The sequence below is a fragment of the Manacus candei genome, unplaced genomic scaffold (genome assembly GCF_025592945.1).
Source record: "Manacus candei isolate 608988 ecotype Guabito, Panama unplaced genomic scaffold, ASM2559294v1 h1tg000003l, whole genome shotgun sequence".
Classification (NCBI taxonomy): Eukaryota; Metazoa; Chordata; class Aves; order Passeriformes; family Pipridae; genus Manacus; species Manacus candei.
This window is the reverse complement of record NW_026138051.1, coordinates 8,336,373-8,359,127: the sequence shown is the minus strand read 5'-3', so window position 1 is coordinate 8,359,127 and position 22,755 is coordinate 8,336,373. Positions and strand designations below refer to the sequence as shown.

At 44.6% G+C, this 22,755-nt stretch overlaps 1 protein-coding gene across 11 annotated transcripts in view; it reads left to right on the top strand.

Moving 5' to 3' along the window:
* The window catches only part of GRIA3 (glutamate ionotropic receptor AMPA type subunit 3), a 415,135-nt gene that overhangs the window by 377,441 nt on the left and 14,939 nt on the right, over positions 1 to 22,755 (top strand). For 9 of the 11 annotated variants that reach the window (XR_007904686.1, XM_051788539.1, XM_051788568.1 and 6 more), the window contains 3 exons: positions 358 to 556; positions 15,109 to 15,356; positions 15,914 to 16,028. Coding sequence is in view for 10 of the 11 variants with exons in the window: in XM_051788539.1 (XP_051644499.1) it covers positions 358 to 556; positions 15,109 to 15,356; positions 15,914 to 16,028 (562 nt within the window). In the remaining variant the exon portion in view is untranslated. The remainder of the gene's footprint in view (positions 1 to 357; positions 557 to 15,108; positions 15,357 to 15,913; positions 16,029 to 22,755) is intronic. The other 2 variants (XM_051788529.1, XM_051788596.1) reach the window with 1 other exon arrangement.

Below are 22,755 nucleotides of genomic sequence, written 5' to 3'. Positions count from 1 at the left end.
AGCGCAGGGAAAGGTGGGCACATGGAAAAGACAAAGGTCTTGTGACAAAAGCCTTCTCCAGCAAAGTATTTGTGGAAGTCAGGAGAGCTTGTTCCTCTCCAAGCCTCAAATGAAGTATTTCTTAATTGACTGTCCTTGTTTTCACTGAAAGGCAAAGGGATTTTCACTAGATAAGACCAGATGCGCTCGAGTTCTCTCCCTGAGGAAGGCTCTTAGGAGCTGGCTCACAGTCCACCTGTTCACAGATACCTGGAGGATCTGGACAAAAGGGTTGTGCATGTGAATTTCTCTTCAGTGAAGAAGAAAAAAATCAAGGAATGTCTTCAAAGCAATTTGATGATGTGTGTTTTTCCATAGATCTCTCTCAGGGCGAATTGTCGGAGGAGTCTGGTGGTTCTTCACTCTCATCATTATCTCTTCCTACACTGCTAATCTCGCTGCCTTCCTTACGGTGGAAAGGATGGTTTCACCCATAGAGAGCGCAGAGGACCTGGCTAAACAAACCGAAATAGCCTATGGCACTTTGGATTCAGGTTCAACCAAAGAATTCTTTAGAGTAAGTCTGTTCAATCTCCACTAGAGTTTTTCTGAACTGTAAATGCCTAACTTATGGGTTTCAGTTGTTTGGTTTTACCCAGCTGTAATAGCTGTGCTGGTGAAAGCTGCTTTGTGCAATCAGGACAGGCCTGAGTGCAGATTTTAATATCAAAATGCATTTTATCAAAAATGAGTGGTTTTGCTCAACCTGAAACATGCCAAGATGGAAATCTGACCTTTGCATATCATGCGAAAGGTTTTGTAACACCAGTTCCCGAACCTTGGTCTGATGAGCAATAATGCAGTCGTTAGCACAATATTTAGCAGAGAAAACTCTTTGTGAGGAGTGATGCTCTTGACCTACTTGCTCTGCGTGCCCAGCTGGCAGCCGGTAATGCCATCCGACATCGGTGCTCACTTGCCAGCACGAAAGGGGGATGGGAGACGTGTTGCTGCTCATTTCTGTTGGTGCACTGATTGCTGCCATTGTTGTTTCTGTGTCTTGCTCGCTCACCAGTGTCTGGCTGTGGCCCTGTCAGGCAGTCAGAGGTAAAACTTCTGTACCCCAGAACACTGGGGTGTATTCACCTTGGTTAGAGAAATGCTGGGTTTGCAACGTTTGGGGGTACAGGGGGTGCACACTTTTATTTATGATCCTTTCTCTCTCCTCTTGCCAAGCCACAAGCTGAACTGCAGAGAGTTTGGTGAGGGGCATTAAGAACTCTAAATATGACCTCAGGCCACTTTTATGTCTCTGAAAACGTTGTCCTGAAAAGCTCTTATTTCTGGCCTTCCAAGGGCAAACTGAAATGCTCGGCCCTTTCAGGGCTCTCTCTCAGCGGTGCCAATCAGGTGCCATTCAAACCAACTTTTTTTTGTATAGAAAAGTGGTCAGTGCTGCAGGACTAATTACTGCCTGTCACGCATGCTGGCCAGGTGCAGGGGGGAGGGAGGAGGCAGACAAAAAACCCTTGCTGCTGTAGGCTGATGAAATACCGAGGGCTCCTTGAATAAATCCTGAGGGCTCCTTGGATTTACCTAAAATTTCAATACATGACAACACATACATGTATGTACATCTAATGTAAAGATGAAAGTGAATGCAAAGGTATTTTATGAAGCTTTTGTACTCTGCCTTACCTACATGTAATGTCTTTACATTCAGATGAATACTCAGTAGTTCTTAATTAACTGTTGTAGCTGGTACATTACAAAGGCTTCTGTTTGTGTTAAAATCCTGTGAGGTAAACACTGACCTTGTAAGGGTGACATTAATGTATAAAAAGTTTTGTTCCATTTAATTATCAGCCTGAGGCAGTATTATCTGCACAGCAAAAATTAGTTGAGTGGACCTGTCAGAAGAGGTAGTACAACTTGATTAGAAATATTGGTTCTGTTTATAGTCACTATACTGTTCTTAGAGGGAAAAATATCTTCTTTTGAATATCATGTTACTGTTAATACAGAAAGAGGGCTTGTATAGGGGTGTTTCTTCATTTCCTTAATAGTTTGACACAACAAGGAAATCCCTTCTCGTGAAGAGATCAAAGGAGTGAGTGTTTTGTGTGAAAGGATACAAAGTCTGGTAAATGTATGAGTACTTTGTTGTGCTGTTGATAGTCTTGAGATGAGCTGTGACTCTCTCCTGGTGCTGGGGAAAGCAGGGCTGTAAATGAGGCTGATCTGTCAGGAGCTGTCAGCTCCATCTGGCCAGGAGAGGAGTCGGATGGGGATGGAGGAGAGCAGAGCCCTGGTAGTGTGGAGTGAGGCTGGATGGGCCAACTGGGAAGAAGAATGGGCCCTAAGTGGTGCTTCTCTCTCTTCAGCATTCTCAAGGCACACAACATAATTTCAGTTGTATTAACTTTTGCAGAGTAATTAATTTGAATAGGGTGATGCAGCCATGAAAGTGTTGTAATTAGTCTTCTTCAGTTGATTTGAAAAGGGCAAAAGCTTTGCCTTAGATTAAATGTGTATGTTCACATAAATACTAAATTGTACAGTCTTTATTAGTTACTTAATGAGAGGGTAATGGTGGCTGAAACTTGAAATAAGTCCTAGAGGACTCTGGGTTTCTGAGGTCCTACAGCACAGACTGCACCTCTCTGTGTTTTAGGGGATTTGTTCTCCCTTGGCAGATCTTTTTTCACTGCTTCTGGAACATCAGTGGGAGTGATGGTACTCTGAGTCAGAAAAGCCATGGGTTTTCCTGGGTACAGGGTGATGCTTATGCCCTGTGTAAGGGAAATATCCTCTCTCACCCATTCTCCCCCAGCATTTAGCCAATTTAAGCAGCAGTTGGCTGAGTGGTTCAGGATCAGGTACCCAGAAAGAAAGAAAGTTTTAACTGAGGGAAAGGTGCATGAGGAAGTTAGTGCAATCCTTGTTTACACCAGTTGCCCATACTTATCTATACACTCTGGCTGTGGCATGTGTAGGTAAATCTTCCCTAGAGATGGGGGAAGTTACCTGGCTGTGAGCAGACGGTCAGCACATGTGTAGATGCAGCAAGAACAGTAACTATCTCTTCATAGAGCTGTAAGGCTAAAATGTTTCTCAAAGATATTAGTCAGATATTGATCTTAATGGTTACTGTTGGCAAGAGAAAGGTGCCAACAGAAAGGAAAAATTGCCTCCTCATGCATTGTAGAGGGAGCTTCAGATCCCCACCGTGTCGTCTGCATGTGCTTAGAAGGAGCTCCTTTAGAGCCTTCAGGCCATGGCTCCCTTCTGCCAACCCCATTTCCAGATAGGATCATTTTTGAAGGTCTCCTTTACAGTGTAAATACCTGTGAATACCTGAAACTGGAGCGATACCAGCCCCTCAGTTCAGATGAACAGATGGTAATGACTTTCAGCCACTTCAGGCCTGGGCAGACTCCAGCCAGTGACCTATTTTACATCCTGGCGGTTTCCCTGAGCATCGCAGTGTCTCCGGGGGAGATGCTGTCCCAGCTCTGTGGGTTCAGCTGGATACACCATGGCTGTTCCAGGCAAGCACGGGGACTGCTGTCAGCCTGACACCGCTCTCACAGTCCAACCACAGCTGGTTTGTTGTAACAGCTTCACAGCAGACACTGTTCACACTTCTCACTTGTTGGTGACTCTCTGTGTAAGGGAATTTGTCCTCCCGGTGTATCTAAGAATCAAAGGAACCTTCCTGTGTTTTCATGGTTGTTGCTTGTTTCTGCTCAGAAACATTTTACATTTTGCACTAATTAGCTTATAAAGGCATTTAAATGGCAATCAATAGATTACATCAATTCCCTTTTGGCTTTTAAAGGGCACTCATCCATATTGAAAAGGAAAAGAAAGAACCTCTCCTTAGTTATTTATTAACACACAGTCCCAAATTAACAATGCCAAAATACCTCTTTCTCTTTCTTGAGCACTGGTGGAGGCCTGTACGAAAAAGCAGTTTCAAATCACTAAACTACTGCTTTTAAGGGTGTATCTGTTAGAATTATCTTCTAATACATTCAATTAAAGTTTCAGCATATCTGAGCAGCTTATCAAATCAATATAACACCATTTAATCTAAATTCAGCACTGAGCCTAAGTATAATACCACAGTCTAATAGGCTTCACCTCCAATATGCATATGTTCAAAAGGCATGACCTTTACAACCAATTAGTAATTCTTGTATAAACTTGGCTGTATTTGAACTTGAGTAGAAGTAGAACGAGTTTGTAGACATTTAGAAATCTAAATTACCCATGAATTTGTGATGGCTTAATTGATAACAGATATGAGTGGTGAGAGACTTCTGCAAAATAACTTGCCAAGTGTGTGTTTGATCATTGACAAACACAGCTGACCTGCTGGTACACTTCACTGAGAACCTGAAATTTCAGAAGGTGCCCTCGAAATTTATCTGGTGTGATCAGGCTCTACAGGAAACAGTGAGGCAGGTAACATGTAGCAAGATCTTCTTCCTTTTGTGGGCAATTGCAGGTGGCTCATATCACACCATTACCAATGTAGTTAATCACCATTAACTAAAACTAAGGAAAAAGAAGGTCTCAAAGGAATGTTGTTTTGTTGTAGAAATTTTTTATTTGTATATTTCTCAGCAATAGTTTAAGGATGTCTCCAACCAAACAACTCAGCTATCCAGTGGCTCTCCCATGCCTCGGGTGAAAGGACTTACTACCCTGAAGTCAGTTCCTAATTTTTTTCTCCTGGAAATGTCATTAGTTGCCAGGCCTGTTAGGAATCTCAGTAGAAAGGCCAAAGACCCTCTGGGCATGATGGTTTCTGCTCTTACAGTTGGTTCATCAGTTTCTTCAAAGAGTGGTTCTTTCCAAACCACATTCAGATGTGAGGCCTTTCTGGACTTCAAACTACAGGTTTTAAGACACAGGAAGTCATGTTAAGGATGGCCCCCTAAGATATTCCCTGTTTTTGTCTCTTCTTGGTTTCATCAAGTCAGAATAGTTCAGGAGGAGCAGGTTGAAAAGCACAAGATGCTCTGGCAAGAGGCTTTGCATTTGTGGTTGCCCATGCTGAGGAAAGGTGATGACATGGGAATAGCTACCAGAAAAAGCATGTAAATATGGTAAGGGAACTGGTGAGGTATTTCTTGAAAAGAAATTTAAGTACAAGTTCTTTAGCTGGTAAAACTTAAGCTGACATAAAAAACAATTTACTCAAAAGCAAAGAAAAAAACAGCAGACAGAGAGGCACCAAAGCTGAAAATGAAAATTTATCTGAAAAAAACCAGTGAAAGAACAAATGAACACATTGACTCCAAATTCCTTGGAAATTAAAAGAAAACATTCCTTAAACCCATCAAAAGGATTTTGAAATAACTTCCCCTAAAAGCTTTTGGGGTAACTCAGACCTCCCCTCCTGTTCAGCACTGATGTGTGTCGGGCTGTGTAACGTGGGGCTGTGGTGGCACCAGTGGGTCCCTCCTGGCTCGTGCAGAGAAGACTCCCCATCCAGGTGCCTCTGGGGCACTCAGTACAGGCAAACTGTGGTGGACAAGGCCAGTGCTGTGCTTGGGCAGCCAGGCAGGAGCACAGCTCTGTCCCAGAGCTGTCAGGAGAGAGGGAGGAATTATGACCATAATGCATTCAGAAGCACTAGTGTGTTACACTCCGTTATAAGTTAAAGAGCTCGTTCCTTTCCTCTGATGATAAGGTTGTGTGAAGATGAGACTGAAATAAATTCTACCAGCAAGCAGTTTAGGTAAGGAAAAGCCTTGGGTTATACACCCATAGCTGCTGTGTGATTTTTATGCATCCTGTGCAATCAAGCGATATTGAGATCATCATTAGAGCCTATTAAAAACACCATCATGAACTCTGTGTGTGCTGTGCTAAGGATTTCATCTGTAGTTAAACTCTTTGATTTTTAATTTCAAAATTTATTTTACTAGTGAAGATGAAGGACTTGTTTCTAGCACAGCACTCACACAAATGCTGTGCTTTTGCCTTTGGATAAAACTATGATTAGCAGTTTGAAGCTTTCTGTGTTCTTGACATGGAGCGAAACAACACAGTCATCATAACAAATTCCTGACAAAAATATTGAAGTGTGATTGTATTTATGGGCTTTAAAGAACAGAACATCACAGAAAAGTGATAGCTTCAAATAAGAGTTGTATAGATCTTTGATAGGCAATGTGGTAGCAATTAATCAGAATAAATACTGTGGTTTAACTGTTTTTCAACACAGGTGTGAAAATTTTATTCACCCATATATTCTCTCTCCCTTCCCTGTTTACAGGTGGGAGTGTGCAGAAATATTAAAAGGTGAATGTGTGTGTGCAGAGAAATCACAGCCTCTCCATTGCATGGATGATAGATGGTCTGCTTGTGGGGTTCTTTTAATCTCTTGAACCTCCTTTCTGCCACATGGCCAACAGGCAGTTTTAAAGGCAGCAGGAAATCAAATGTGACATAATTACAAAAGAAATGGTTTCCCATGAAGTGATCTAATGTCTTTAAGGCTATAGATTGGAGAGGAAAATGTATCCTTACGGGAACTAAAATTAACAGCTCATCCATCATCCACTGCTTGGAAAGGAAGCGTTTGAATGGTGCTGGGGTTAAAGTGGCTGAACTGTTTTACTAATTTCAGCAGGAAAGCTAGGATTTAGCAGAGCTTTCAGTCAACACTTAATAACAAATATTTGAATAGATCTCTCCATTATCTTCAATAACAAAGGGCATTTGTCTATCAGTGTTTGTGGTTTTGGCTTTGCAGTTCACCTCTGTCTCAATGCTGCCCAGCAGTCACAAGCTGGGTCTTGGGGGCCAGGTGGTATGTGGGGCTGCAGCCCGTGGGAAGCTGGGCACAGGGGGGCTGCAGCCCGTGGAAAGCTGGGCACAGGGGGGCTGTAGCCTGTGGGAAACTGGGCACAGGGGGGCTGTAGCCTGTGGGAAGCTGGGCACAGGGGGGCTGTAGCCTGTGGGAAGCCAGGCACAGCAGCTCACAGTGTGTTAACGCTGTAACTGTGTCTGCACCACAGAGGCGAAGCAGAAAGCGCCTGGGGGGAAAATCACTTGCTGTTTGAATGCTCTACTTTTTGGAGAGCAGCTCTATGATAATGGTAATGACATTGCTCAAGAAAGCGAGGACCCTGGCTTTTCAAGTCTCTCCTACTTTATGTAATGCTGCTGTGTCACATTAGTACATGCTTATTAGGGATTCATTTAAAATACATGGGTGCTGATAAATTACTCACAGCGCTGCTACTGTTACTTTTGCATAATTAGAAAATATATGAAGGTTTAGAAACTCTAACGATGTGAATATGAATACATCCCCTCTTGCAGTCTGCTGGGATTTCTCCATCATTGCCTGTATATTGGCCTTTTCTGTCTGGAGCTGAAAACTCATTAGACCTGACAGTGTTCAGATCGTGTGCTGGAAATGCCGTTCTCTGTTAATTTATTACGGGCCAAATCCCGAGCAGGGCTGGTGTGCTGCTCAGTTGCCCAGACAAGACAACTCTGCTGAATATGTCAGTGCTGGAATGATGCCCCTTAGCCTGAAGGCTGACGTAACCCTCCCTCCAGCCAGCTCGAGTGCATGCTGCTCCTGCTCCCCGGGCGGGCAGACAGACAGACAGACAGGCTTACCAGCACAGCCGTCCAGATCCCCGGCGTGTGCCACCCAGCCCATCATCCATCCCCCCTGGAAGTGCTTCTTTGGGGCGAGCCCTGTGTCCGTGAGTCACGGGGGATTTACAAAGGCAGCTTGTCGCTGGTAAAGACTTTCATTTTAATTTCCCAATCAGCATTGCAGCAGGGAGGAGTGGATGGCAGCAATAAAGCAAGGAGATGACTGTAGTCTGAAGTTCAGTGTCGCGCCAGGAAGGGACATCTTAAAATCTTGATTTACATTCTGCTGCTCACACTGTTACTGACATGTCAGCGACGTCTGGTTGCAGCCGGAGTGACTCTCTGCTTGTCTGTTTGTGTGAGCGGAGCTCGCTCCAGAAAAGATGCCTGTTAAAGCAGCTACAGCACATCACCCGCCTGCTGCCAAAGGTCACACTTTCTAAAGGACTATGATACACAGGAAGAAAGTCTCAAAAGGACTCCTACAATATTGTATTATTTTTATAAGACAGTTTCTTTTGTAGTCAGGCCACTGTGTATGTCAGGTGTGGAAAAACAAGTGATGCTGAAGCCTGGAGGGTTTTTTCTAGGCTGCTTCCCCATCTGTTTGGGTGGGCAGCACTGCCCTGAACCCTCCTTCCCCACCATCACCACTTCCACCAGCTCCCTGCTGGATTCCCCATCCCTCCACCCCATGCAGGGGTTGTCTGCATCTTAGAGGCTCCTAGAGAAATGCTGCAGCCCTGGGGTTTGTGGGCCTGATCCTTCCACTCTCTGGGCTTCATTTGCCCCAACTGGAAAAGGAAAACACCATTTCTAAAGCATAAGTTACTATTTGAGCAACAAACCAACGTGACAGTGTCTCCCATCACAAGCTGCAAAATACTATTAGTCACCAGGTCATCTTTTCTTTTACACTTATGCATATGGTCTCAAAGGTTTGTGTGTTCCTACAAACACACAGACTAGTTTACATGCACATGCTTGAACCTTGCTTTTCTGTGGTATCCCACAATTCTTAAACTGGGTAGAGTGGGTAGAGTTTGGTAGATTTGGGGGGTTGGCCTTGCTAGAAGAGAAATGCCCTGTGCATGCTCATGGCATCTGACCTACTTTCTTCTGCTGAGAATGTAATAAAAGCAAGAGGTTGATGTAATGATGGGATTGATTTTTCTGTCCATATAGGTAAGTAAATTGCTGGCATCACAAGTTATCTGTGGCTAAAAGCTGTGACATTGATCTATTAGACTCTGCCCTATAACCTTCAGTAAATGACATCTCTGCTTTCATGTCCACACTGGGGAAAGGGGACTAATGGTGCCCTGTGGCCCTCATGAGACCTATTTTTACCTTCTTAGTAAAGAGCTTGGAAATCTCAGGCAGGCAGGCCTTACTGACAATATTTATCATGGTCCTATTACTAATGTAGCATCATTAGGCCAACCCCACATGCTCCAGAGCTGGGATTGGGCTGGGGGCTCCCACCACCGTCCCTCGCTCCTCCCAGAGCCAGCTGTGCCAGGGGTGACTTGACATCGGGCTTGAGGGGGTGTGGAAGTCAAAGCCTTATCCAAAACGACCACAACAGTGGTAGACACATCATTGGAATTTACCATGTAGGAAGTTCGAGCAAGCAACTGCCTAAACCCAGTGGATCTCAGTGGTGCCCAGGCCAGGCAGCAGCGGCGGTACCAAGCCAGTCTCTGGCAGTTTTTCATTCCTGTTTAGTAACTTGCTCTTTAATGGTTCATAAGCTACTGGATTCATTAGCTGCTGCAGAAGAGCTAATTGCACACGTGGAAGGAAAGCAATGAGTGATGATAATGAAGCTAAGGTTCACATTTAAGTGCCCAAGTTCATACCAGTGAGGTGTGCATCTATATAAAGGCAGCTTGTATTATTCAGATTAAATACCTGCACTTTTTTTAGGATGGACCTTTGTGTTTTGTATCAGCAGCATCTGTCTGATTTAAGGGCTATAAATTTCTCTTGTTATAGAGCTATGACATAGTCATAGAACTGGTGTAGCAGAGGAGTCTGCTGCTTTAGGTCCTTTATTGATGTCTCTGCCTGCCTTGGTGTGCGTGCCATGGTCAGGATGGTCTGTGCACTTTTTTATTTTGCTGCACTTCCCTGTTGGATTTACTGCATTTCCATGCATGTTGGCCTACTCCAAGGTATATTAAAGTTTATGTAGCCTGGACCCAGCCCTGACACCAGGCATCTGTAACTGGCTTCCTTGTAGGTCTTCTACATCTCTAGTGTGCCCATTCTGTTCTTACACTGATACTGGCCAGCACAAAACGTTCTCCTGTTCTTCCTCATAGCCCAGCTAGTGGATTAGTGGAGAGACCTTATCTTACTTAGTTTTGAAGGCAGAGGTAAAAAAACTAACATCAGTATAATCTAAAATTTTAAACAGTATAAAAGGGAAAATATGTAAATGGATTTCATAACTAAAATTGATTTGGGTGAAAAATGGGTGAAAAATCATCATGGCTGGATGATCAGCAACCATCACCTATAATAGAAAAATTTAAGCTTGACTGCTGGGAAATCCTTTCGTGGTACCTGCCATAAGAAATTAAGGACCATTTTGGTAATTTTAGTAAAATATCTGAACAGGGTGCATGAAGCAGGCATTTGGAAGAAGACCTGCAGGTTGTGGAGAAGGTGGCAAGGAGGGCTAAATGTTCTAAAATAGACAAAGGACATCCCTGTAACATACTTTGAACTACAGAGGAGAAATGCTGTTTGCTTCAAACACAACATTCACTGCTGCTCAGTAGTGGAGGAGGTGACACAGTGTCACTTCTGGCAGAAGCATGAGACAGATATCTGCAGAGGGGGAAGGTAATTTGGTCAGTGGGAGGAGGCTTCAGCCACAAAGGTATTTTAGAGCTAAGTTTAACCAATGTCAAGGAATCGTCCAACACGTGCTGAGCTTTGCTGTATAGCTCTAGGTGATTTGGGATGTGCCAAAGCGAACCAAGGCATCTGGTTTCATTCAGCTGGAGCCACAGTGCTGGGTTTTTTGGTGGTTGGATAGGTTGAAGAAATAACTGCAACTCAGAGGCAAACCTGCCTCTTTCTCACTGTGTGTATGGTGCACCCAGCCCTGGCCGGCCACACTTTTGGATGCTCTCACACCCTGTGGGGTTGTTTGATTTCACATTTCACTACTGGAGCCAAGCACACATCAAAACTGGGGGAATTAGAATGAAAGACAGTGTTAAAATTGTGGACTGATTGAATTGGCACCTTCTTTTCAAACGAGTGCTTTGCTACCCAGAAGCAACGTGTGTTTAGGTACCGATTAGTAACAGGCCAAGTGAAGTGAGTCGTCGGCACGAGAGCTGCTGGCTCTGCTGACATGGAAGGGAGCTGCCTGCACCCTTGGCTGAGGTGTTGGTGGCTCATATTTCTGCATAAACATCTCAAATAAAGAAAAAAAAAAGGCAGCACTATTGACAAAGCAAAGGCCAGCTCTATTTATATCTGCAGTAAGGCTGTGATAATGAAAAGACGCTTTAATGTGTCCCAGGGCCTAGATGAAACGCTGAAAATGTTGCTTTTAAGAAAAAAATGATAATAATATCCCCTTGAAATCCCAAGGAAATGTGTGTGGTGGACTTCTGGAGAGCAATATCAAAGAAATGAAATAAGAATTGCAGAGCATAGGGAGTTACTGCAGTTATGGGCTTTGAATTGGTTTAAATCTTTGCTTTTAAGCTTTTTTTTCTAAGTATCTCTTTAAAAGTAACACTTTAATGAGAGAGAAAATGTTTTACTGACGCTGAACTGTAACAACAGTGCAGATCTGTCAGACTTTACCTTATTTTGAAGTGTAAATCCTTTCCCTATGGTTGCTTCTGCTGTCTGGCCCCCCTTATGGGTGTCAGACTCCTAGAGGGGACTGGGAGGGGTGGCGTGAATGTCTGCAGAGGAGGACAGATGGGTGAGAATCTTCTTTCAGCAAAGGATTTGCAGCTTTATAGTTAGAAAGGAAAGAAATTTTCCTTTTCTGAAAATCTTTCAGGGTAGTTGGTTTTTGTTGAGGCAGTTGGAAAATCGGAAAAATGTAAATATTTACTCAAAATATCATCTTTCATTTCATCTTGTTGCATCTTTGACCAGCTTTAGTCAACAAGTTGTTTCATGGCATTGAGCAGGTGTAAAATATGGTTCCTGGGGCAGAAAATGCCCTTGAGCACTGCTGAGTGGGTGTGCAGTGTCCCTTTCTACAAGAAGCCTCATCATAAGTCATTATTTTGGCCTCATTATGAATTTAGGTGAATGGCTGCAAAAAGCAGCACTAACCAAGCAGGACTCAGTGGCCAGAGCCCATCACCTCCCTGGTCTTCTCTCCCAGGACAACTGTGGGTCCTCACCAAGACCCCCCCAGCTGGACTCTCTGCTCCAAAACCAGCATGTGCCTGATGCATTTTATTTTAACCTTTCCCAGTCAATACTGTTCATTTCTCACTTGCATTTTTGTCTGCTTCTACTAGGTCAGATTGCTATTCTCATTTAGGTTATTTGATAATAACAAGATACTGTGAAAATCCCACTTGGCAGAAGAAAAGGTGGGCAACGTTCTTATAGAAATGGGAACTGATTTTTAACCACATCATCCAGAAGAGTTAAATGAAGGCAGCAAACTTTAAAGCTTAGGCTATTTGTTGAAGTTGAAAAGGGATCAGGTTTTGAGTCATGGAATTTGGTTTTCTGAAGCATGAATGATGATATTCACCCTTTGCCCTTGGAGCAGGGAACGTGCTTTGTTTGGACCATGTGCAGCCCTGAGTGTGCTGCTGGCACTCATGGGATAACTGTGATTATAAACAATGCACAGATGTACTGGCTGTTGCTTTCAGCTAGTCTGGCCAGCTGGAAAGAGTATGAAAGAAGTTATTACAGACAGGTATTCAGGTGTGAGTTAGAAGACTAAAAGGAAAAGAAATTCTGGTTTATCTGTGTAATTAGGGGCACGCTCTGTAGAGGAAAACAGAAAACAAGCAAAAGTATATGTAGTGCATGCACAATTGGGAAGGCTCACCGCTGTAGCTTGCTGAGAGGTAGGAGAAAGAGTAAAGCTTTCATAAGAGTAAAGGTTTCATACCTTTGTTTTGTTCCTTAGGTGCCCCTTTGCAAATATAAATGGGCAGGTGCATTTGTATTATTTATGTTAGAAGAAGATGAAGGTTGTAAGGAAGAGAACCTTGAAACTGGGACACGCCAGGTTTGCCACTGCTCGCTCAGTCAGTGTGTTGGCCAGCCAGGCTGTTTATGTTCCTTTTCTGCCTGAGGGAGCTGCACAAGCAGAGCAGGCAGACCGGCCGTGGGCAGTGCCTTGGGCTGTGGTGTGGACTGCCCATGCTGCCTGTATTGCTGCTGGCTCAGGGGCACAGCGCTGCCACAGGGGCTGTGCTGCCCACAGGGCACAAGGGTGGTGGCAGCTGCTGAGACAGTGACAACCACCCCGTCCTGGCACTTCTGGTAGCCCTGGGGTCCCCAGAGCCCCTCTGGCGGGTGCCTGGGCACTGTGCACTGCCCTGGCCAGCCCACATGCATTGAGGGGGTGGTTGGAAAAGCAGGAGATCCAGGCCAGTGTGCTCGCAGAGCGGCAGCAGCCTGGTTTGGCCATCAGCCCCTGGGTGCCTGTCTGAGAGCCCCAGTGGGACATCTCCCCTTGGGCAGGACCCACAGCCCTGCAGCCAGCCGGGGCTCAGAGCTCCCCTCTCCAAACCCGCCTGCTGAGGCTGGCACAGGCCAGGAGCTGAGCTGCCACACCCCCCTTCAGCTTCAGAGCCACCATCCTCATCTCAGGGTATTCAGTGTTTTCTGTTGCCCGGGAAAGTCAGGAAAATCCCGATTCCTTCCTTTACCTGTGTAAGGACCATTTCGGGCCCCACTTATATCCCTCTTCCTCCTGGTGCTGGACAAACAAAGCCCTACAGCCCCTCTTTAGCCGGAAAATGCTCTCTCTCTTGCTTGTTTTTCACACTCACCACCCAGCCAGCTCCTCTTCAAGCTGGGCTGTATTGTCTCTCTGATTTCCTGTTGTCGATTGGGCTGATTTTAATTGGTTTGCATTTTCAGTTGTTTTTCAGCTCATCAGGAAGGATAATTAAAATAAAATCCTGCCCTCCGTGCTCCTCTCCATCCGTTGTAGCAACACCGAGCATGTTAATCTGAGGAGCAGTACAGGCAGGGCTTACTCCCTCTGAAGTGTTTAGAGGCTGGTTGTTAAGCATTACATTATTCAAAATGCATTAAATTGTCCTGAATGAGGAGGAAACATGTCTCGATCATCAAGCTGATGGACATTAGCAGTCTTCCACCACAAGTTTGCTAAATTTGAACTAGATTCACCTACTGCCTGCCTCATTCCCATTCTGAGAGGAAAGCTGTGGACAGGGAACTGGTAAGGAGTAGGAGGCATAAATTCGAGATACCCACAGCTTAGACCAAAAACCTTATATAAATCCTTTGGATTTCTAGACTTTAGAGAAATGCAGTTAGTATTACTGCCTTCTGTTGACCAAACAGGAAAGTTTAACTGGTAGTCGAGGATATGAACACTTAAGAGTCTGGAGGTGGCTTTGAGATCTGAGGGTGGTTTAAATGTTACTGGTGGGGAAGAGGGAGAAGGGGAAATAACACATTTCTCAACATTTCCAGGTTTACAAAACGTGTATGCTGAGCTAAAGGCTGTTAGGATTGGCTCATTCTCAAGACAAGGAAAGCAGGAAAAAATATATATAGATGACAGGCAAGCACTTAAGCAGAGATTTTTTTCAACTTATTACTAATACTTGTGTTTGCTATCTTTTAGGTAAATGTGAAAACTCTTGAAAGTTTGACTATTGACTCATAAAGGATTTTGTAATTAGCATTTATACTCCTTGTATGAGCACCACTATTAGAAGCCACTAGAATGTCATGGTCTCCTGTACCATAGACCTGCCATTGGCACTGTGAAAAGCAGACTCCTGCCTTGCTGAAAACTTGTAATAAGCAAATGTCAGTCCTCCCTAGCTGCAGTTAGTGTAAAAAAAAACAATGCTGAGGATTTGTGTGAAGAGGAGAGGCTCCTTTTGCATCTGTTGGCCATATAGATGAGCTGGGATTTCCCATCCTCCCTGTGGTTCAGTAGCAGAGCATCACACAGGCAGATAAACCCAGCAGAGAACAGGAGCCAAGTGCTGGGACAGGCACACGCCGTTGCTCATTCCGACTGCCAAGCTGCCAATTACATGGTGATTAGTAGAATAGGTGTCTGAGATATGTGTCCCCCTCCCCAAACATTTTATGTTTTTGTCATTGTTCAGGGGGCAATGTGTCTCTTTCCAAGCTACCTTGACTTTTTTTATTTGCTAGCCTTAGCCAGTTACAGGGTTTCATTAAACCTCCAAGCCAGCTAAGCCCGAGGAGCCCTTGCCCTTGTGCCCTTGCCTACGTGACTCTTCATTTCCCTCCTTTTGTCTCTCCCAGAGGTCAAAAATAGCTGTCTACGAGAAAATGTGGTCGTACATGAAGTCGGCCGAGCCTTCGGTGTTCACCAAAACGACGGCGGACGGGGTGGCGAGGGTGCGGAAGTCCAAGGGCAAGTTTGCCTTCCTGCTGGAGTCGACGATGAACGAGTACATCGAGCAGCGCAAGCCCTGCGACACCATGAAAGTTGGAGGCAACCTGGATTCCAAGGGCTATGGTGTAGCAACCCCCAAAGGCTCAGCATTAAGGTGGGTGGAATAATATAACAATATCCATGTTGTTATAGTATTCCACCTACCCTGATGTATTGTGTTGTCATTTTCTTTCTTGTGGATTTTGAGGTAACTTTAAAGTTTAAAATCTTCAATATTCCATGGAGTTAAATAAGACGGTAAATTATGGTTTCATTTATTTAATGCATCCATTTTTTGTGTTCTCTTCGTGTTGTCCTTTCTGATTGTTTGTTGCTGTTTTAATTTTACAGTTCAATGGCTTTTTCAATTTAAATGGTAAAAGCCAAGTTAACCTGCCATATGTGACGAATGTTAACTGCATGATGTGGTGTTCTTGTTACTTTTTTTCTCAAAGACGATTTCCCCATCCCGCACACTTCAGTTTTGAGCAAATGTTATCCTCCATGCCACCTTCCAATATTTAACCCTGTATTTGCTGTACAGACATTTTGATAGCTCCACGTTCTGTGAAATTTTAGCCAATTTGTCCTCTTGTGCTCCTTTTTTTATACGTTACGATTTCCTAAGCATTTGTGCATTTTTTCTTACAAGTTATGTTTTATCGTTTCAAGAAATGCTGTTAACCTGGCAGTATTAAAACTGAATGAGCAAGGCCTCTTGGACAAATTGAAAAACAAATGGTGGTACGACAAAGGAGAGTGCGGCAGCGGGGGAGGTGACTCCAAGGTCAGCCTCAATGTCACCACAATCGGGTACCTTAGCAAAGAGTAATCGGCAAGGCTGTTATTTCGCTTCTCAAGAAAAAAAAAAAAAACAATCCCAAAAAAGAAAGCAGATGAAAACCTTTTCACTAATTGTGGTGGGGGAGAAAAAAAGCCATTTTCTTGCTCAGTAGCTCTTTCAAAGAAACGGTCTTATTTAATATCATCAGCAGGCTTGGTCGAGCTTGGAAACCTTATTTAACTAACAGATAGAAAGTCCAGTACTGGTGGGATCTACGCCGAGCAAATAAGTGAGGTGACTGTACAAGAAACCAGTGATGGCATCTGGCCTCTGTAATAATCCCTGAGGACAAGGCTTCAGTCCTCATCCATGATGTAGCTGTGATGCAGAGCAGGTTTTGAGAGGCTTTTCTTGCCAGGACCAGCTGTGCCAGCACAGACCTGGAGATGAAAGGGCTTCTTTGCTCTTTGGGGCAGTGGTCAAGCAAACCAGTACCAGCACATGAGGCTGTGCTGGCCTGAATTGGTGCTACGAGAGCGCCTGGGAGGAAGCCTGCTCTGCCGAGAAGAGATGCTGGGGTGGGGCTGTAGCTCAGGGAGGGAAAGGGTGGCTGCTCACCTAATCACAGTGTGGGCCAGATAAGAGTTAAGCAAGGATCATGGCAAGTCATAATGTTACACAGAGATGGTAGTTCCCTTTAATGGTAAAACTGTAGCAGCAAGGGTAATGTGAGGAGCTTGTGGTAGGCAAAACTGAAAGGAGGTGCATTGGTTGCAACAGGGAGGTGTATTGCTGCACCAAACTGGATATTGATCTTAAGGGAAGAGGGTTTGGAAGTTTTGCCAGGAGTATTCAAATGTCACCTTTTGTACGGCACTGACCAGTCTTCTGCTCACACGTGTGCAGGAGCCCTGCCTCTGTGTTTGACGTGCCTTTGATACAGATGTAGGCTCAAATCTGGCTCTAGTCACAGCAGTGGCAATGCTGACACTGCCTTCTGCTGAGCTGAGGCTCCCCCCAGCCTTCCAGGCAACGTGTTTGGTAGTGAAGCTCATGAAGTTGCTTCAATTAGCTCATGTATTGCAAAAGTTAACTAATGTGCTTTCCTATTGCCACCCTTACCCTGTAAAACTGGCAGTTTCTGCAGTCTTTAACCCAGTGAGGAGAAGCTGTAGCTAAAGTAGTCTGGGTACTGTTTGTCACCTCGGGTGCTGGAATTACCAAGAAAATTAATTTAAATGACATTGTTATACTGAAAAGTACTGAAATTCATTTTCGTAGTGACACTCTCCTACAGCTAGTAAAACCAGTTCTTTAGGGAACAATAACTCCTAATCTTACTTATAAAAATGCTTCAGCTTTGGTCCAAAATCAATAATACCAGTATTTTCAGTAGACTGCAGTTTTGGACAATTACTGCAAATTACTGCTGCATTCTATTAATAAGACTTGCTTACAGTTGGCTACATTAGAAATTGCTCATCTGGTCATGTCTGATGTTAGCAAAAGCCACTGTGTAATACTGAAGGAAGGAAAAGCTCTTGAATTCAGGTTTGTTCAATAGCTGGAGGTATGCAGTGCTCAGCAGCAGCCTAGTGATGAGGATGAGCTTTTTTATGCTTTTTAGCTCTGCTGCTCATCCTTCACAGAACATTTTTATCTTATGTCATACTTGGCAGTATATTAAATGTTTAATATTCTTCTGGGATCCAGCACCTCATTGTCCAATGCTGCCTCCATGAAAGAAAACTCTTTGTGCAAACCAGCTCCAATGAACTTCATTGCTCCAAGTTCATTGAATTAAACTCAGCCAGTAAAACTTCCAGCCCTAAGGAAACTAAAAAGGATTTTTTAAATGGTCGTAATTAGGGCAGGACCATCCTTCTATTTTTGGCTTGTTCTGAAAAACCTTTTACAAAGAGTGATATTGTCTATTAGCAAACCCTTGGCCTGCTCAGGAAGTGTTGCAGGAGCGAGTCAGGGATACTGTGATAACATGAGTTGGTACCCAGAGAAGAGGGAAGGAGAGCAAACACATTTATGAGTGTTTTGCTGTTTTAGTCCAAAGTGCTGTCTTTCTGCGGTTTGTTGTAACCCACTGTGGTGAAGGACTGCTGTTTGTCTGAGCTGGAGACACCGGCTCTTGGGGCATGGCTCAGCTGGCACAAGTTCCCAGGGAGGAGAACGTGGGTAGGAGAAGACCTCCCACCGAAGACTAAGCTGAGGGAGGCGGAGGAGGGATTAGTTGCTGTTTCCAGGGGTGTGGTAAATCAAAGGGCTTTTTCATTATGGTTTTTCTGCTGAGGTAGCATCCCGTAGGCTCCGAGTGCTGCAGGCTGCGATGCAGCGCCCTTGCAGCAAACAGGGGGTGCCTTCCCTGCAGTGCACTCCCCCAGCACCGAGTTCAGGCCATGTCCCCACCCAGCGGGAGCCCCGCTGCCCTCTCAGGAAAGCTGAGCACCAGTGCTGCCTTCTGGGCACTACAGCTCCAACAGTCTCGCTGGCCTCTCTCTCCTCTCTGTCCTCCCACCAGAAGTTGCCCTCATCATCTCATCCCGTCTCTCCGGTTAATTGTTTATACGAGCACGGCTTCATTTATAGAGCTTTCGGAGGAGGTGCTTCAAAACTGTTCTTTTTTTTCCCCTTAAAGGAGGTGGTAGCTGGTGGGAATCAGAGCAGACGGGGTGGTGAAGGTGCCTGAGGCTGAGATACAGAGCTTGCACCGTGTCACACGGGGTGGTGTGGGGACCATTGCTCACTCGGGGCAGCTCTCTCTACTGGCTGAGCTGACAGACCCCCTCTCAGCTTCTCCAGTAGAGACCCAGGCTTGGGAAATCGCCACCCCAAGTTTGCAATCATCCGCCTGCTACCTACTGCCGATGGGTTGTGTGCAGCTGAAGGAGTTGTTGTAAACTGATAGTGCCGGGTTCTTGAGTTGAATTCCTCTGTGCACTCTGATATTCTAGCTCATGCTGAAAGCCAGAGGTAAGTATGCAGCCTGCTTGCCTGTGCCAGTGCCCATCATTGTACCACAAAGGACCCAGTCACCCAGAAAATGCCCTCCTGTGCTTGTCCTCCCTGCAGCCTCGCATGCGGTGTGCCTGTGCTTGGAGAGGAATGATTCTGAGTTGTGAGTTCATCTCTTGTTACCATATCTTCATTGACATTGGAAATTAATCAGTGACTTCCAATTTCACAAGGATTTTGAAGCAGGAAAGAAGAAAAGGTATTCCATTGACTTTCTGCAATATTTTTAATCTGTTGGGTTACACAGAGTGTAAGGTTAGTCCTGTGAGCTTCCTGTGCTCCTGGGGTTCACTCGTAATTCAAGACTAAAGAGATTGTGCCATTTTAACAAGATTGTTCTAAAGGCCTCAGCTGACATGTGTCTTGTTTTCAGTGCTACCAGTCTGTGCCAGCGCTGGTGTGGAGCAGAGGGTGCCAGTCTGCCCTGAAGTGCCTTAGCTGCCGGTACTGCCCTGGTGAAGGGAGTTACCTAGTTTTTGTAGTGGTCCTTATTTAAGAAGTCTGAAGGGGAATGTACTCTGTCTATATGTAATTTTTCTGGGATGCCTGTCAATACGTGTGGGCTGACTTGGCTGGTGCAGACGTTCTGGTACGTGCATCAAAATTTGTTCACTTTGCCCTCCTAAACGAGCATAAATTCAGTTTCATGGCAAAATTATCCTCTCTTCAAATGCTCTTATACATGTGAGATGAGTTCTCAATCATGAGAGAATACAAAATAACAGTTATAAAAAAAATATTCCAAGAAATATGTTATAGTGTATTACAAGTTTGGAAACTAATTATTTTGTTTATTATACAATCCTATCATCTTGGGGCTGAGTGACGGCTGAATAGGAGTTTAACAAGAACTAGACAAAAGGGGATTCAGACGGCAGTAGCAGGCTGAGTGACAAGTGAAATTAATTATTCAGCTGCATAGGAACAATTTTCTGCTAAGATAAATTTCTATAGTTCTGCTGTTGATAGATTTCTTGTATTCTTATACCTTCATGGTAACATTTAATGACAACCAACACGGAAGGAGAATGTTTGAATGCAGCTTCTCGCCAGCTTCACACGCCAAGATTCCTTGCTAATTATTTGACTCAATTTTTCTTTAATATATTCTTTTTTAGGCTGATATCTCTTTTGGAGGATATCTGTGAAATGACGTGCAATGTAATGCTACTTCATTTTCCAATTGTTTCTTTTTAATCGTGGGATTACTTGTCAAATGTGCCAGTTGTGTTGTGCCCTCAGAGCCACGCCCCGTGGAGCATCACATTCCCAAGCCCTTCCGAGCTGTGAGTGCGACCATTAGCAGATGGAATCTGTTCCCCCACTTCTCTCTGCCGGTTTGCCTTGATACATCAGCACAGCCGTTGGCATTTGCAGCATAATTTTTTTAAGTGGCATATTTTTAGAAGAAATCTGTTATGCATTACTTTAGATGATACCTGACGCCTGAAGAGCACCATTGCCAAGCGCGTCGTGCGTAAAAGGGGACATTTGGGGAAGTGGCTATCTCTGAGAGATGCAGCACGATTTATTTGAGCAATTTGTTTGGAATTATGTTCATCAGCATGAATTTCCTTGTCACCCATTCTATAGGCCTGGGTTATGAGCTGGAAAAAGATAAAATGGCTGATCAGAGCCAGTGACAGTAACATAGAGCTAATTTGTGCTCAGAGCTGGGAAAGTTCTATGAAATTATTGTATTGTGCAAATTAGTGACAAAGCAAAATAATGCTTTAAAAGGAAGACATCAGAATATTGGTTTAATTGACAGCTATTACTTTATAGCAGATTAGGAAATAATACTGTGTATGTTTTGTGCCAAGAATGAAGTCTTAATGCTCTAGAAGTTCATTGGAGTATCTCACTTAGGGCACTACCAGGAAGGGCAGAGAGCCTGCTCTGGTTTGCAGAAATGGCAGTGCTGTTGTGCAGATTGTTGAGGGCATTTTCCTGGGAATGTAACGGGGATACTCAGAACAAGAATTTGGGATGAGCAGGTTGCCCAGGCTGGGAAGGAGTTGGTGGAGTCAGGGCTGGTGGCATCTGAGGATTGGGAACTGTTTTGTTTTGCCTGTATAACCTTTGTCATCCTGGGGTCTGGCTTTGCTGCCTTGCCAAAGCCGGACCTGACTGTGTAAGGACATGTGCTTGTGCAGCATTAACTGCAGCAGTGCTGGGGCACATGCAGGGACACCACATCCTGCCTTTATGGCCATAAGAAATCTTTGTGAAAGACTTGTTACTTGTGCACTCTTTTTAATAATACCTGTGGTGCTTAACAGCTAATTTCCATAAATTGCTTACATGAGTCATTTATCCTGTACGGTAAGCATCAGTGTGGGAAAAGTGGAGGCAGAAGGCTCCGTGGGACTGGAAAAGGAAAAAAAGGAAAACCAGCAGCTGGAAGTGGAGCTCCCAGCAGCAGGAGCAGGGCCCTTTCTTTGAACATCTCCCACGAGGGTCTGGGCTTGGCTGTTTCCTCTTTGATAGTAACTGCTGTCATTTAACATACAAAGGGAAAAGTAAATGCCTTTCTTCTTGTTCTTCTTCAAAGTGACTCTAATGTTTCAGCATTGAGCTCACGTGGACGCAGGCACTTGTGCTGCTCTGTGGATTTCTCTGTGCTGGCCAGCACTGTAACCGTGGGTTGGACACCTTTAGCTTTGCACAAGCGCCGTAGCTGTTCTTTGAATGTCTTGTGTAGCCTTTGGACTAAGCAGCACCTCCCTGCAGCCTGCGCAGGAGCCGAGAGCAGGAGCCGCAGAAGAAGCCGTTCCAAGAGGAAAGTAAAGACGGGGGGAAAAATGGATGTGTCTAGAGGCAAGAGAAAGAGAAGGTGAGGGGATAGCCCACATGTAAGGTAAGTTGAGTCTCTTGCTCATACCCATCCTGATTAGAAAGGATCCAGGCAATGACAGAAAAGATCCATGCTGCTGTTTCAGATGTTGTAGGTTTGAGCGTGACGTTAAAGCATCTGCCCTGCCTTGTTCTGCCTCCCTGTTTGGGGAGCTCTTCCTCCCACCCCTCACCACATCTGTACCTCAAGTCTCGGGCACTGCTATGAATGAACTACAGTGACTTGTTAACAGCTTGCATTTCCTAATCCCATTGGCATGGTATTATTGCATTAGCACTTGGCACTTCTATTAAATTATGGTCCTGTTAGTACAGAGTTTAATTTGTTTGAGCTACACTTATGAAACATATAAATATACTTTCATAGAGACAGCTGCTGCTGCCAAACATGGGCTGCAAACTCTCTGCAAAGAGCACAGGAGCTTGCAGCCTCAGCTGGTAACACATATGGCTCTGTACAGGTGTGCACAGAGTGTGTGTAGATGTTACAGTGACATTGTGCACCAGTTCAAACACCTGAATTTAAAATGTATACCTAGTTACCACAAGGAAAAACATAACAGATTCTGCAAAGATACAGTCGTTGCTCCAACCTGCCCTAAAAAAAAAAAAAAAAAAAAAAAAAAAGGCAAGAATCCTTGAGCTGACCAAGAGAACACTATTTACAAAAAAGCCAGTAATGGAGACTAGAACAAAGTTCTGCTACGGGGAACTATTGCAGCTACCAAGTACTCAGCAGGAACTAAAAAAACCTGTCCTCTGGCAGCCAGGGAGCTGCAGCCCCAGGATGCTGCTCACCAGCACTTGGGGCCCTGGGGCCTTGAGCACAGGGAACTGCTGCTGGCTC